Source organism: Trachurus trachurus (assembly GCF_905171665.1).
Source record: "Trachurus trachurus genome assembly, chromosome: 15".
NCBI classification, from domain to species: Eukaryota; Metazoa; Chordata; class Actinopteri; order Carangiformes; family Carangidae; genus Trachurus; species Trachurus trachurus.
The window spans coordinates 10,257,513-10,273,809 of record NC_139906.1 but is presented as its reverse complement, the minus strand read 5'-3'; the positions used below and the strand labels follow the sequence as shown (position 1 = coordinate 10,273,809).

Here is a 16,297-nt window from a genome sequence, read left to right as displayed (position 1 = left end):
AGTTTTGCTGCTAGAAACGGTCTCACCGAACATCAGCGCATCCACACTGGTGAAAAGCTGTATCTTTGTGACCAATGTGGGAAGAGGTTCAAAAGATTATGGGAATTAACTGTCCATCAGCGCATCCACTCTCTGGAGAAAGGCCATATGTTTGTGACCAGTGTGGGAAGAGTTTCAAAGCTTCGTCAGAACTGAAGAGACATCAGCGCATCAAAAGCCATATGTTAGTGACCATAGGAGAAGAGTTTAAGCCAACCTCAGACTCTTCCGTCGTATTCAGTACTTGAAGTATTTGACAAATGAAATGTCTGATGGATCACACTTTTGAAATGTCTTAAAAACGTTTATGCATGCAACCTGAGTGGTCATTGTTGTCACAAGTTATTTTCAGATACAGAGTAGCCTAACTTATTTTCAGTAAGTACTTTTACTCATGGACAGTCCTTGAGAACATTTTCTGGTATACAATATACTTGAGTATTTGCATATTATGGTACTTTATGCTTCATTCAAGTAGAAAATATTGGAGTTTTTACTCTCCTACATTTAGATGCTGTTACAAGTTTTCTTTTTCATATTTTTCATGATGAAAACATATGATAAGGTTAAGCTTAACCCCATATATTCTTTAATTTGATCTATATCTAGGAATCTACTGTTTAAAAACAAAAAACAGTAGACATATACAGTATATCTAAAAAAGCAAACTCTTGACCAATACGATCAGGACTTTAAATCCAGACCAGACTTATCTGTAGGGTATTTTTACATTTATATAAGAATGTCTTGTCTGACTCCTCTTAATTCATCAGTGAAAGAACATTTGAAATAGGGCTGCCAAGTTAAACTTTATTTATAACCCTCTTCAATATTACTGTTGGCATGGGGTCAGGTGGAGGAGCTCAGTTGATACAGGTGAATTTTCCCATGACATTGTTTTTTTGGTGTTTACATCAGTGGTAAAACCATCTTGCCACCAAACGTAGGGTGAGCCTGTGCTCTAAACACAAATTGTGCTGTTGATAGTTTGCCCAGATTTCTTTTGCACTGCTAGTGTGGTGTACTGTAAACTTCTCTATCCCCCTGAGCAGCATGGCTCCTTGTTGTCGCCACGCCTTGACAACGAGGAAATGCTCATAAGAGGATAATTAGACCTCTGACACTTTTCTCAGGCTTTAATGTGGAGAAACTCATTCTGCTTTAAGCCATGCTGGGGGCCATGTGACTTGTGATCATGAATGGTCAGCTCACTGCAGTGTTTCAAGTGTGCATCTGCTTTACTTCCTGACCTATAGAGGGATACATCACAAGACGTATCAGCAAAAATAAAGCCTACTTTAGACAATTAACACTCTGTCTGTTCTCATCCTGTGAAGAAGATATTTTTTATATCTTTGGATGGATGAGCAGGAGTTTGGTAGAGAGTTGCATAGAGAAAGGGCAGACAGCCTCAGCCTCCAACTTCTCCCTGTGATCTGAGGATATTTAAATATCCACCCTCTCTGGCCTGGCCTTCACCTCTGTCTGCAGAGTTTATGTGCGATCAGAGATGGTAGCAGTGTGTGTTTGTTCCTGTGCGTGTGTTTGAATGTGTGTGCGTGCGTGTATAAGAGAGAGAGTCTGGCGTGGTGCCACCCAACTTGCACAGCCTAGATGGACTCTGGAGAGCTTTTTAAAACAGCTGCTGAGCAATCTCTCTAAATCATGTTATTTATGACTCTTATTTTGCAAGTCACTCAAGACTGGAATAAAAGTGGAATTTTCTAACTTAAGTTGCTGTAACTTAACTGTAAACGGCCAAAATACCTTTTAAAACAAAGGCTTGTTGATTTTGATATGATCAATCAGGATTCAAATTTGTAGAGTTACTGTGTTGATAATGATACTGAGTTGCGGTGTCAGTGCATACAGCAAGGGTATACAGAGGTATTTCACCACCAGCTCCCACAGCTTCTCTAGTTGTAGCAACTTTAGCAAGTCTATTTTCTCCACTCCACGATCAAAAAGCCACTCATAGCCACAAATAATGCTCAGAACAGCACCAAACGTCATCAACAGTAACAGGGTCCCAGCACATAATACGAGACATCAAACATCGTTAGCTTTGCCTGGTTTCTATTGAAAAGAGACGAAAACAACTCACCCACTCCCCTCCAGTTACGTTATGCAGTCCTCCTGGCAGCACAAACATTCAGTTTCAGCCACTGGCAGACAGTGACCACACACTGACCACTTGATTCCCCCAGCAGCACCTAGACTCCACTGGCAGCTCTCCCTCCTTCACTTTTCTCCTCCATTTCCTTCAGCTCGTCTCCGGTAAACTCGGTCTCAGACTGATAGGGGCGTCCATCCAGATGAAACCAATTGTTCTCAAACTGCATAAAGTCAACGGTGTTGTTGTCCCTTCTGTGATGTCTGCTTCACTATGTTACAGGCAGTCTCTTCCCGCAACAAACGTCGTCCTGATCTTGCATTTGACGTTGCATCTATAATCTCGCGCTTGTTTTGGTGATTTTCTAATATCTAAAGTTAGAAATGCCCCAAATTTCCGTTCATGTCCCTGTGAACACTCGATAATAGCTTTTATAAACTGATAGACAAGATACATAGGAACTTTGACTGCATTTGCATGGAGTAATGATCACACAAAATTTTCATCATTGAGCTGCGACTCGCGGTAATCGCTTCCAAGCCAATGTAACCTGTAACCATGTAACCATGGCGATAAGCAGACGTCACAGACGGGACAACACGGCTGAGTTTATGCAGTTTGAGAACAACAACGACTGGTGAAAGAGGGAGAGATGCCGGTCTGTGGTGCTGGGCGAATCAAGTGGTCATGTATGGTCAGTGCCTGCCAATGGCTGCTGAAACTGTGCTGCCAGTCGGACTCAGACGTGTTTTGTCAGTGCCTGGACGCCGAATGTTGCTGCATAAGGTATAACTGGAGTAGAGTGGGTGAGTTGTTTTCGTCTCGTTTCAGTAGAAATCAGGCAAAGCTAACATAACTTTACTTAACTTCGTATTATGTGCTGGGACCCTGTTTGTACTGTTGATGACGTGTGGTGCTGTTCTGAGCATTATTTGTGGCTATGAGTGGCTTTTTGAATGCAGTTTGCGCCTGGAGAAATAGGCTGTTTGTTTGCTAATGTTAAAGTTGCTACAACTAGAGAAGCTAGCGGTTAGCAGACTTCACCTAATCTATTCATCAAAACGGGGTCATCCCTATGTTCCCACAGCCCTATGTTCCCTCAGCCCTATGTTCCCTCATTTCTAACTTTTGTCGTCACTGAAAATTAGGCCCTATGTTCCCTCAGCCCTATGTTCCCTCATTTCTAACTTTTGTTGTCACTGAAAATTAGGCCCTATTCCCACAGCCCTTTGGTCCCACCATTGGTTGGGTTTAGGCAATGAAGAAAGGAGTTGGTTAAGTTTAGTAAAAAGACCAGGTAGAGGCTAGACAGGCCAGATAGACAGAGTCCAGATAGGTAGAGAGAGTCCAGAGGGAACATAGGGCTGAGGGAACATAGGGCTGAGGGAACATAGGCACGCTCCTGGCCAATATACTGTGGGTTTGGAACTGGTTCTAGCTGGATTTTCCATAGGGTAGAGCTGACTGACTGACTGCAGGTGAAGGGCCATTGCTAATGTAGTCGTCAAAAATGTATTTTGAGAGTAATCTGCCCTCCAGTTTGCATAGGAACAGCTTGTTCTTGCACAAATCTTTGCTTTTGTCTGACATTTCTGTCCTCATTGTGTTATTCAAATAAAGATTTATTTAAATTGTAGGCTAGATTTTTTTGTGAAAACCCAGCTCTACTAAACAAGATACGTACTGTAAGCAAAAAGTGCCTGACTTGCCTGCTCAGGTTTATGTTTTCCTGTCATGTACAATAGAGGGAAATGATTTTCTGTCTGTGGTGCTCCCAGCGGTGAAGAAATGACAAGCTAGTAGACTTGACTTCTTTCTGCTTTTCATTTTTGACTATTTAACATTTAAACTGAGTCTTTGTGCTGTATTTCTAAGCAGCTACAGTGGGGTAGACTGATTCCTGTAATTGAAGGTGTATTGATCCATAACTGTGCTCCAGTGTCAGGTAACACTGTCCCCAGTGCACACTTTGAGTCTGACCTCTTCATATAATTGCCATTATGCTCATACACATCTGACCACATACGAATGCAGCAGCTGGTAGAAAATCACTGGAAATATGAGAGGCATGCAGGGCTCGACTCTCATGCAGGTTTCCCTTCATCATCCGTGCTTGTTTTTATTTCAGTACGAGTGGCCGAGGCACGAGTGGCAGCTTTGATTTAACCTCCATCTACCCTGTGAGTGTTTGCAGAGTATGCTTTTGTTAAGTGCCTGGAGTTGTTTCTAACAGAAGGGGAGAGGTAGAGATGAATGTTCACCCCCCTCCACCCCGCCTCTCCTACATTTTTCCAATCAAGTCTGTGAACGTGAACCAGTTGCCTCATGGTCAGCAGGTCATTCTCTTTAAGCTTCATGCTGCTGTCACACTTTCGAATAGCTTTTGCACCAACATGAGCATTGAAGGAGAATGAGCTGACTGTGGCTGCACATAAAGGAATAATACTTCACCTACCAGCCCTGCCACAACATAGAAAACACAATTCCCATGTCAGACATCAGCTCAGACTGATGAGGATGAGAATATAAAGCTGAATATCCCTGGCAGTTTTTCTCTGAGGTCCACGGGGGGACACTCCATTGACTGCCTGGCCTGCTGGATTAATTTAATTCCCACATGAGAACCTCTGGGCGTGAACGTCTTCAGCTGCCAGAAACACATTGAAATAATCGAGGCTTTGTGTTTGTACGGCTCTCAGAGGTCAATGATGTATGATATGAGATTTGTCTCACGGGATAATGAGTCTAGCTGACTGCGCTAATGATCTGCTGTGTTAAAGGATAATTAGTTTGGGCTTTTCTGGCACCTTTCTTAAGGGATTGAAAAACATTTATTATTGTTTTACAAATAGCTGGGGCGTAACGTTTCCCAGAAACTGTGTCAAATGCTACTGCTCATCAGCAATTCACAACAGATACACTGTACTGTGCTGTAATAATGACAGATGATGACACACTGTTTACCTTCTTAAAACAGGAACACAAGGTTGTGTTGTGATCAAAACAAATGTGAAAGCCTCTGTCTTTACACCAATGTGTATTATAGTACAGTAATGACAGCAGTATCAAGTAATAATCAATACACTGGTCCCAAGCAGAGATATTTAATAGGCCCGTTTCACAGCAGACATGACATGGCAGAAAAAACAGATAAAATTATAGCTGCTGCGCAGCAATGGGTCGGGTCCGGGCTACTTTTGGGCATATTTAGGCAATTCTGAGCAACAAACAGGAGAATAGGAAGACAGGACAGTTGACCTTATAATGTTCAATTTGCACCAGTTGAGGATTGAACCCACAACCTCGGGAACCAAAGACCGTTGTCTATCGCACTGAGGTAATTGACAAGTGGCTGTTCAACAGTGGCTTCACAAATTGAGTAGCCATTCACTGTCGTGTAGGCAGATTTGAAACCACAGTAAAAAGAAAAATCAGTTTTTGAGGTAAAATAATGATATGTATTTGTCAAACATCTACTGTGACTCTAAGATGTTAGAAGCCTTCGCACATGGTCCAGTCCAAGCTATTTGGATTTTTAAATTTAGAGGCTTGCTGTGATGCCACCATCAGTACAACTGTCTTGTGTTTCATGTTGAGGACATCTGACATTTTGATCTGTCATCATCATCATCATCATCATCAACCTTGCTAGGTCTCGAACTCACAATCTCTGACACCAAGAACCAGCTCCTAACTCGCTGAGCTAATTGGCTGGTAGTGAGGCCTGCTGTGTAGCTTCATTTATCCACTCAGGTGAGTCAGTGCCCGGGCAGCTGTTGTGATAAAATGGTCAAAATTTCAGAAATTCAGTCATCTAAACAAAAATCTGATAATACATAAATTGCATCTTGACAGCATGGAAATGTTGGTGATTTGTTTTTAATGATAAGTGTTTTGCTTCATAAGAGAAAATATGATGTTTATAAATTCCACTCTCACATTGACTGCAGTTGTTCCCATGAGAGCAGAATTCAAAATGTTCTCAAAAATTCAGTTTTTGAGATAAAATTCTGATATTTGCTAAACTTCATCAACCATGACTCCAGAATATTCTCTTTTTTTTTCAGGAAGTTTGAAAATGTATTTAGCAAGAATTTGATGGTATATGTATACAGTACCGTTTACAGTCAAACGTTTTCATGCACTGTAGGCTCAATTTTTGCTTAATCAAAAATCCGAGAAACAAGTTTTGTGGAGGACGGTCTGGAGATGCTCTGTAGCAAGTTTGGTGAAAATTGAGCAAAAATTGTGGGAGGAGATACATTTAAAAAGTTTTACAGTTATTGAAAAAAACAGAGTGATGGACTTCATAATTTGTAATAAGTTTAAGTGGACAAAAGTTTCAGCAGTATTGAGGCTACATTGTGGTGAAGTTTCAATACTGTAGCATCTACCGTTGGTTTGGTAGGAATTTTTAAAGTTTTTAAATTTGAACGCTTATTGTGCCCCCCCTAGGAGGGGGGGGCACATGTCCTTGGAGTTGAGTGAATCTGGCATGGGACTGAACCTTTGTGCAAAGTTTGGTGAGTTTTCACCCATGGGAAGTATGACTTCCTTGGAAGAAGAAAGAAAGATAGCTGCTGCGCAGCGATGGGTCGGGTCCGGGCTACTTTTGGGCAAATTTAGGCAATTCTGAGCAACAAACAGGAGAATAGGAAGACAAGACAGTTGACCTTATAATGTTCAATTTGCATCAGTTGAGGATTGAACCCACAACCTCGGGAACCAAAGACCATTGTCTATCGCACTGAGCTAATTGACAAGTGGCAGATCAACAGTGGCTTCACAAATTGAGTAAACCATTTACTGTCGTGTAGGCAGATTTGAAACCACAGTAAAAAGAAAAATCAGTTTTTGAGGTAAAATAATGATATGTATTTGTCAAACATCTACTATGAGTCTAAGATGTTAGGAGCCTTCGCGCATGGACCAGTCCAAGCTATTTGTTTTTTTTTTTAATTTAGAGGCTTGCTGTGATGCCACCATTAGGACAATTGTCTTGTGTTTCATATTGAGGTCAACTGACATTTTGATCTGTCATCATCACCATCACCCTTGCTGGGTCTCAAACTCACAACCTCTGACACCAGGAACCAGCTCCTAACTCGCTGAGCTAATTGGCTGGTAGTGAGACCTGCTGTGTAGCTTCACTTATCCACTCAGGGAGTCAATGCCCAGGCAGCTGTTGTCAAGGCAGATTTCAAAAAGTCAGAAATTCTATTATCTAAACAAAAATCTGTTAATACATAAATTGCATTTAGACAGCAAAACAGCTTAAGGATATGTGACATTTTGATCCATCATCATCATCATCATCACCCTTGCTGGGTCTCGAACTCACAATCTCTGACACCAAGAACCAGCTCCTAACTCGCTGAGCTAATTAGCTGGTAGTGAGACCTGCTGTGTAGCTTCATTTATCCACTCAGGTGAGCCAGTGCCCGGGCAGCTGTTGTGATGAAATGGTCAAAATGTCAATAATTCAGTCATCTAAACAAAAATCTGATAATACATAAATTGCATCTTGACAGCATGGAAATGTTGGTGATTTGTTTTTAATGATAAGTGTTTTGCTTCATAAGAGAAAATCTGATGTTTATAAATTCCACTCTCACATTGACTGCAGTTGTTCCCATGAGAGCAGAATTCAAAATGTTCTCAAAAATTCAGTTTTTGAGTTAAAATTCTGATATTTGCCAAACTTCATCAACCATGACTCCAGAATATTGTCATTTTTTTTCAGGAAGATTGAAAATGTATTTATCAAGAATTTGATGGTATATGTTTACAGTACTGTTTGCAGTCAAACGTTTTCATGCACTGTAGGCTCAATTTTTGCTTAATCAAAAATCCGAGAAACAAGTTTTGTGGAGGACGGTCTGGAGATGCTCTGTAGCAAGTTTGGTGTCAATTGAGCAAAAATTGTGGGAGGAGATACATTTTAAAAGTTTTACAGTTATTGAAAAAAACAGAGTGATGGACTTCATAATTTATAATAAGTTTAAGTGGACAAAAGTTTCAGCAGTATTGAGGCTACATTGTGGTGAAGTTTCAACACTGTAGCATCTACCGTTGGTTTGGTAGGAATTTTTAAAGTTTTTAAATTTAAACGCTTATTGTGCCCCCCCTAGGAGGGGGGGGCACATGTCCTTGGAGTTGAGTGAATCTGGCATGGGACTGAACCTTTGTACAAAGTTTGGTGAGTTTTCGCCCATGGGAAGTATGACTTCCTTGGAAGAAGAAAGAAAGAAAGAAAGAAAGAAAGAAAGAAAGAAAGAAAGAAAGAAAGAAAGAAAGAAAGAAAGAAGAAGAATTCCTAGGAATACAATAGTGTCCTGTCAGCTGCGCTGCCCGGACCCTAAAGAAAGAAGAAGAAGAAGAATTCCTAGGAATACAATAGTGTCCTGTCAGCTGCGCTGCCCGGACCCTAAAGAAAGAAGAAGAAGAATTCCTAGGAATACAATAGTGTCCCGGCAGCTTAGCTGCCCGGACCCTAATGAATGTTATTAATTACATCACGTCAAAATGTCAGAACTAATATTTCTAAGACTAGTGATATTTTATTGTTATTACGTCTTATGCCATTCTTAGCTTCTTTTTTTAACCGATGCTTATGCTTTGCTGTCATTCTTAGTCTTTTACCGATTTTTCATCTAGCAATATTTTACTCTGCTATCTTTAGTTTATATCTCCAGTGTATACCTACCTACCTACCTACCTGCCCGAGACCTTGAACAATCAGTATTTCATATTCTGCAGTTTTGGAGGCTGTGGTATTTTTAAACTGCTGTACTGTAAATGCAAAAAAAAAAGAACTTCTTCGACTTATCTGCTGCTGCCTTACGTCTTTGTTGAGTGTCCTGCAGAAATGTTTGTTATTCTAACACAATGCAACAGAGACCTTTGTACAAGTTTGTGCTTTCTTTGCCTCTGAGTGTCCCAGAGGGTGTGTATAGTCTTATCATATTATCGCTCACCAATACATGAAACATGTGCTATAACCACATTTTCATGTTAATCATCTGGATTAACATAATAATAAACAAAGCAATGCAGATACAAACCTTGATATTTCTGCAAGTTTACATTCATCTTGTAACCTGATTCAATTTTCACTTTTCATATTGATTCATTGCATGTTGCAATATAGAGTATATTAAATCAGCATACTCTGCAGTAACCCTCATAATACACATAAAGGTCTGTTAGTATTGAGGTAAACAGCATAGTAGCAGATAAACTGAAGCTGCTGGAAGCCACAGCAGCTGGTGGAGGACTAACAGCTGTGAATGAGTCTCCTTCACATCTTCACCTCTCTCATAGAGCAGAGTGACCCAAACATCCCTCTCAAACATCTGGGATCATTTGGATTGTATCCAAATATCCAATGTTACTGACTAAAATAAAGTCAAAGAAAAAAAAAGGAATTGACCATGTTGTTTTCATTCTTTCTTTTCTGTGCCTCTCATTACTTTCCTTTGACCTCATCCTTCATGTTCTGTGTATGAAAGGCTGAACTTGCGAGGTCATTCAGAGCCCTTTCTACATGTTTGTGTTAAATTCCTCTGTGTGTCATGTTATGACCTGCTGAGGTGTGCATTAAATCAGGAGACGTGTCAACCACAGCACCCAGCTAATGGGTGCCAAGGTTGAGGCACTTTGGCCTTTTCATTTTACAGTAGTGTTGAAGAGGAGAAAATACGCCTCGGAAATCAATGTTGCTTTCCTCTTCCTTCTTTGCAGTCTCAGCAGAAGTGCATTGTGATCTTCGCCTTGTTGTGCTGCTTCGCCGTGCTGGTGGCGCTGATTTTCTCAGCGGTGGACGTTTGGGGCGAGGATGAAGACGGGATCACGGAGGACAACTGTAGCAGGGACTGCAAGTAAGGAACACACACCCACAAACGCACAGTACTACTGATGGACGCCCGAGCCTTTGTTCGGAGATACTCTGATTTTGTAGTGTTTCCCACAAGCCATACTCTATATAAAATAAGATATACCCTATCTGAAGAAAATAGAGTAGAAAGTGATTGCTGTGATACCTATAAGAAACCCAGGTTTCTGTAATCCCAGTCTGTGCACTGCTGTGACTCACTGACATCAGATACAAACTGCAGTTTCGAAGCTGTAAACCTCTTGTCATAGCACAAATACATAACAAATCTCTGTTCCCTCAACCTGATCCTATTGTAGCCACCCTCCCACCCCCCTCCACTTCCCTGAAATGATGACCAAGCTGTTTTGAAAGTTACTTTATACCAGACTATAGCAAGTTTCTCCGGTATAAGTTTTCAGAATGAGAAGACGAAAAAGCCTGAAACCACTGCAGTGTGTCCTGGTGGTCCGCAGTGGTTCAGCTGATCTGTCTCCAGTTCCTAACCTGTTCCTATATCATTCAATTTACCATTCAGTCTTGAATTACTTCCCTCTTTCTCTTTCATTATGTCCATCATTTCTCTCACTCATCTTCCTCAAATAAGCCCTTTAACAGCGTTTCAGAGAATTCTCAGTCTGGCAACTTTTGAAGCTGAATTGGACTCCGTTCCTCCTCTGAAGGACTCCTGGAGCTCGGTGGGGTAGAACGAGAGATAAATGCGAGTCCGAGGGAGGGACGATGGGGTGCAAGGGTGAACCATATGGAGGGAGAGGAAGAGGAGGATATCAGGGTAGAGATGAATAGATTCATCAGCTGTTATTGTCTCACTGTCTGGGATGATTGGGGCCTTGTCAGCTCCAGACTGAACTCCAAACAAATTTCTGATGTGTGTGCTGTCAGGCTTTAAAGCGTGCACTGTTATTTATATCCCATAAAGTTGCTGATGAAGTTTTAATGTGACATGCATCATTTAAAATGACTATAAGGTGTTCAAGTGTAACATAATTAATGATTTCATAAGGTATTTGGCTCAAAGCAATTTCCAGCGCGACGTCGAGAAAGTGATAGATTACAGTGAGACTGGCACATTTATAACAGGGTGAAGCGAGCCCTGCTCATGCTCACTCAGATTTCCTAAAGTTGGTTGTAATTCCTCAAAGGAAATGTACTTGTCATTTTTTACATCAAGTGTTCACACACTTTGAAAATGATCCAGTGATTAGCTCCAAGTGAAATCCAAGACTTTTCTTATATCACTGAATAATCTAATCTCAGCAGCAGACGGCTCTGCAGACATCACTCCCCCACTGATAGAAAAAAAGGCTCTTTCTGAGCCTCTTAACTGCCAACAAAATGACTCAGCAGCTTTTTTTTTTGTTTGTGATGTTGTAATTTAGACATGTTGCACACAGCTGGTTGTTTTGTTGTGTAGATTGCCCTTATATCTGCATAATGAGTGATGCTATAGTGCTTACGTTTCAAGGACAGGAGACCTGAGAGAGGTTGCTGCTACTGTGCATCTACTCAGAAATCAAATCATCTCCCTCAGGTCTAGATTGTTGCTCCGTGCATTTTCCAGGGAGAAAAAGCAGACATGTAATTAATTTGATTTATATTTTTCCCTTCCTGAGGCTGAACAACTTCAGCTCTGACTGCAGTGCACAACATGATTACTCTCACACTTTCAGCTCTGTGTGTTGCTTCGTAGTTGTGGCACAGTGAGAGCAGATTATATCCTGATATCTGATTTTATCCAAATGCCAGTCTGAGAGATCGCTCATGTACATGTGTAATTGCCTGGCGTCACACGGCTGATATGCTATTGATCTGCGGCTGCCGCACAGTCTGAGAACCAGACTGAACTCAACCTCTGAGCCTGTGGAGCTTTGAGCACATCGACAAGTCAGCTGTCTCAGAGACCAGGTGTTCCTTCCCTTCGTGGAGAGGTGATTCTTGCTGCTTATGTTTCCTTGATGGTACATTTTGGCATCTGGAATAATAATATTATTTTTTGTAATTTTCGGTACTGCATTTTACTGCTTTGACCCTTCACAGACTTTTTAATTCTTCTGCAAATGGTAGATGAGCTGACGGACAAATGAATTTCCCTTTGGGGATTAATAAAGTAATTCGTATTTGTATTTGTATTCAATCTAAACAGAGTAAAATTCATCGGTGATGTTACAGTAGTCTGTATCTCTGTCCAACACTATGTGCTGGTATGGCTAACTGGGGGAGAGCAGAGAGCAGTCTACTGCAGATATTATATGTAGGGGCCATTTGTACCTTATACAACCCCACTTTAAAAAACCTGAATTATCCCTTTAATGAGTTTAGGTTTCCCATGGTGCATAGCTGGGGTCAGTATTAAGCAAATACTAATTATAAATCTACACTTACTTACAACTGGAATATGTTTCAACTTTAAAGGAAGTGGTGCAACGGACTCCAAGACGGAGCAGAGGACACATCACACACAATTTCAGACTTCAAAAACCTCATTTCAAACTTTGCTAAAGCCAACGCACACACACACACACAGCAAGCATGTGGTACATCAGTATATAACTACAGCACAGGAGTTTAAGAGGTCTGGAAAATGATGAGGCAGGTCCGTCACAGCCATCAGTCATGTCTGGAAACACCAGCTGTGACAGAGAAGGAGAAATGTAATTAACTAAGTACTTGCGGGCTACGTTATTTAAAAACACGGAGGCTTCAATGGCGTTGAAGTTTCAGATAGTGGATTGAAATTTACATAGTAAGTGTTTGTTTTTTTTTCGTGAGAGAAGTGTTTAGGTCGCACCTGATGAAACACTGGACTTTTACCATTTGCCTTTTAAATGAATCACATGCTGGGAGCAGAACAGCAGCAGGTCCTGTGATACACATATTAATGTTCTGGTTGGTGCTCACCCAGAGCTCAGCACCAGCTTATGAGAGAGTGGGTAATTTATATCAGATGTCAAGAGGCGACTCTGCCGCTCTCATTTCTACTCCAAGGGGCCATAACAGGCGCACAGTATTACGAGCATTAGCATCTAATTGGCATTATTACACATACTGTACATGATGCTGACGTGGTACAGTGAATTTTACGAGGTTCTCTGTTTATTTGACCCGTGAATTCACCTCAGCCGTGACAGCTTGGTAATGGTGTGAAATATTTGGGGGATAAAACACCAGGTGGGAGAGTTCATCGCAGCAGATTAAATTTGAGTGATCCAACTGCGCTCACTGATCTCCAGGTGAAGATGGAAATCCATTATCATCCTGAGAGTGAGGGATTTTATATCCAGACATTCACACACACTCCCTCTGGGTCTTGCTTCATATAAGCAGTAGCACTCGATCCAGTTTACACCACTTTAGGTGTCGGCTGCTGGGGCTGAATCACACCCATGAGTTAGCAGATAGGTTACAGTGGAGGGGACCGGCAGTGGACACCAGTGGCTGTGCAGGATCAATGAGTCGTGTGCAGGCCAGGATCGATGTCTATGCCCCCGTTTTCTCTTGTTTTTAATAACAAATTCTGTCTGGCAGCTTGAACACCCCCTGAATCACCATTCATCACACCTCAAAGCCATTAGAGCGGACTGAGAGGATTTCATTCAGAATAAGATTACCTCTCTCCGCCTCTTCTGTCTGTTTTCCATCCATCTTTGTTTTTTTCTTTCTTCGTCGGAAGCTGTTTACTGGAGCTGTCCTAGTTTTTGCTGTCTTTTCAGGACACAGACAGATACTCCTCAATATGAATGATCGTTAATCTTCACTGTATTAATTTCCTCTCGCTTTTTTTGTTGTTTTTTCATGCTTCTTAATTTCACTCCCTCTCTGAGTTCAGTCTTCAAGCTGTGTGCCAGATGTAAGAAAATCCTCCAGAATAAAAACCCACAGCGATATTCGAACCAGCTTTACTTGTGGCTCCTCAGTAAACGAATCGATCGGCATATTCATGAGCAGGAATTAGCATGTTATCGTCACCAGAGGGTGTGAGTCCTACAGTTTGACCCTTGGCCGCTGTCCAGAACCTGACCCAGCTTTGCTTCAGCCAGGAATACTGTGCATCTGGCAACTTGCCTCTCAAAGCGATGCCAGTGCATTATCACCTGCAGCACATTCTCCCGCCACCGTGCCCTTGAGTGAAGCACTCGCCAGACCCTGAGCTGTCACACTTTGGCTGACCCTGTGCTCTGACTGGTCTGTGAGTGCTAAGATCTATTTGGTATTACAGAGCTCTCACCGGGGAGTCCACCAGCACAGACTCCGCTGTGTTTTATAGCCAGGAGTTTTCAAAACAACTTTGTTTTCACCAGTTCATGGATTCTCTTAGGTAGCTGACACAATCCAGAGATGAATGTGCATGAATCTTTGAACCTGATCTGATAGGTGATCTAACTTGCCCAAAATAAATTGTATCAGATATCTGAGACGGATATTGTTTTATTAATAATGGATCAGTTCCTGTTGGTGTTGGCATTTCAAAACTCATAGTTTTGTTTTTACATCATCATTGTCACATCATGACACAGTGTCCAGTACAGTGTACAGCAAAGAATATAAACTAGATGAACCCACTGAACACAACTTTCAACATTCAACAGCAGACACACAAAGTAAGTGCATTAATCTACGAATTTTATCAACATCCTAATAATTACATGTTTAGCGCATTAAACTTATAAGTTGATATGTCAGTGTTAAGTTTACTATTAGATCTTCTGACCCCAAGCTGGGTGGATAAAACAACTGTCTAATACAATCCATTTATCATTATCCTGAGATAATAATAAAGATTAATATCATCACTTTTTGTTCTGGCTGACCTGTTCTGATATTTCCCTGTTTAAAGATTGAACTTAATAGGTTTTATAAGGTCTGCAGCACATTGCTAATTCAGGTAGCAACAGCATATTTAATTCCCCTGTCAGTCATGATGACACCCTGTCGATGAGATTAATGGCTGTGCTTGTACTGTGTTGATTATGTCATGTTTAATAAGAGTCCTAAACTTTAAGATTGTACTTGGCATATTCCCCTGATTCACTGCCACCATGCACACACTTTCACCTCGACTTAGTTATGAGCACTGCACCTAATGTTTCTTAGATTATGTCCTCTCTCTATCAACTGAGGCACCATAAGCAAACTGCAGTGTTTGTTTATCATAATATTTCTTATGGTTTAGTGTGCAGGAGTGGCTCTGCTAGTTTTTTGAATTGCATTTATCCAGAGCCTTAATGATCGGCCGCAGATGTGCTGCAGAATTTACATCTGAGCTGCTCACCCTTGCCGACCCCTCCCTCTCACATTTGTCTCTTAAAAATCCAGTTGGCAGAAATCGATGTCAGAGCCAGATACAGGGAGAATGCAGTGAGCATTGGAGCTTGTTAATAGCCTGGTTCTGTGTGGCTGCAGATCTAGGGCTGCCATGGGTAATTTAATTTGTTGACTCCGGTGGTAATGCCCCTGTCATTTTCAGGCAGCCCGGTGGGGTAAAGTGGGAGCGGGGAAATGCATTAGGGAGAGCAGAGAGTCTCGGTTGGCCAGATCTACTTGACATTACATCATGGTAGGAAATGCAGGGACATTCACAGTGATATACACAAAACATTAAAGCAAAACACCTACCTATCACTGAGAACATCTCCCACAGGATTTAACACTCTGGGTGATGGTTCAGGTTTATCTTAAAGAGAAATACCCAACTGCACCAAATGTTCAGCAGATAATCTCACGGATGCAGCAATTCTGTATCTTCAAGTCAATTTGTCATGACTTCATCGTGTTATTAATATTCAGACCTAACGCTGGCTGATACTATAGTATAACACTCCAGACTGCTGATGATGATGATATTAAAATGCACCATGTGATTGCATGGGGAGTAGTGTATATGAGAAACCAACTGGAGTACAGCAAAAATGCATCCCACCTCTCTCCCTGACTGGGTGAAATTGAATCTCCACAGCCGACAGCTCTGAGCGTCAACCTTCACTTATTCTCAGACCTTGCCTGAGGAAAACTGTGTAAGATTTAACGATGCTAAAGGCATGTTGGTGTAGAAATCTTGATTTCTCTCATTAAGCTAACGAGCCAGAGAAAGAGGGAGAAGTGGGCTTTTGGCTAATTTGTCGTGGAGAAATTTTCACCGAGGAGAGAGGGAGTATAACCTCCTTTCAGTCGCATTAAAGCTCGTAATGATTCTGCCACTAATGCAAACATGTAATTGCTTTGTGAAAGACCATGAACCCCATCTTAATTTCTTC

At 41.4% G+C, this 16,297-nt stretch overlaps 1 protein-coding gene across 1 annotated transcript in view; it reads left to right on the top strand.

Annotated features, from left to right (window-relative positions):
- The window catches only part of LOC310998318 (inactive phospholipase D5), a gene marked incomplete at both ends in the record, with an annotated part of 59,991 nt that overhangs the window by 33,766 nt on the left and 9,928 nt on the right, over positions 1 to 16,297 (top strand). The window contains one exon of the mRNA XM_083988300.1: positions 9,896 to 10,032. Coding sequence (XP_083844426.1) covers positions 9,896 to 10,032 — 137 coding nt within the window. The remainder of the gene's footprint in view (positions 1 to 9,895; positions 10,033 to 16,297) is intronic.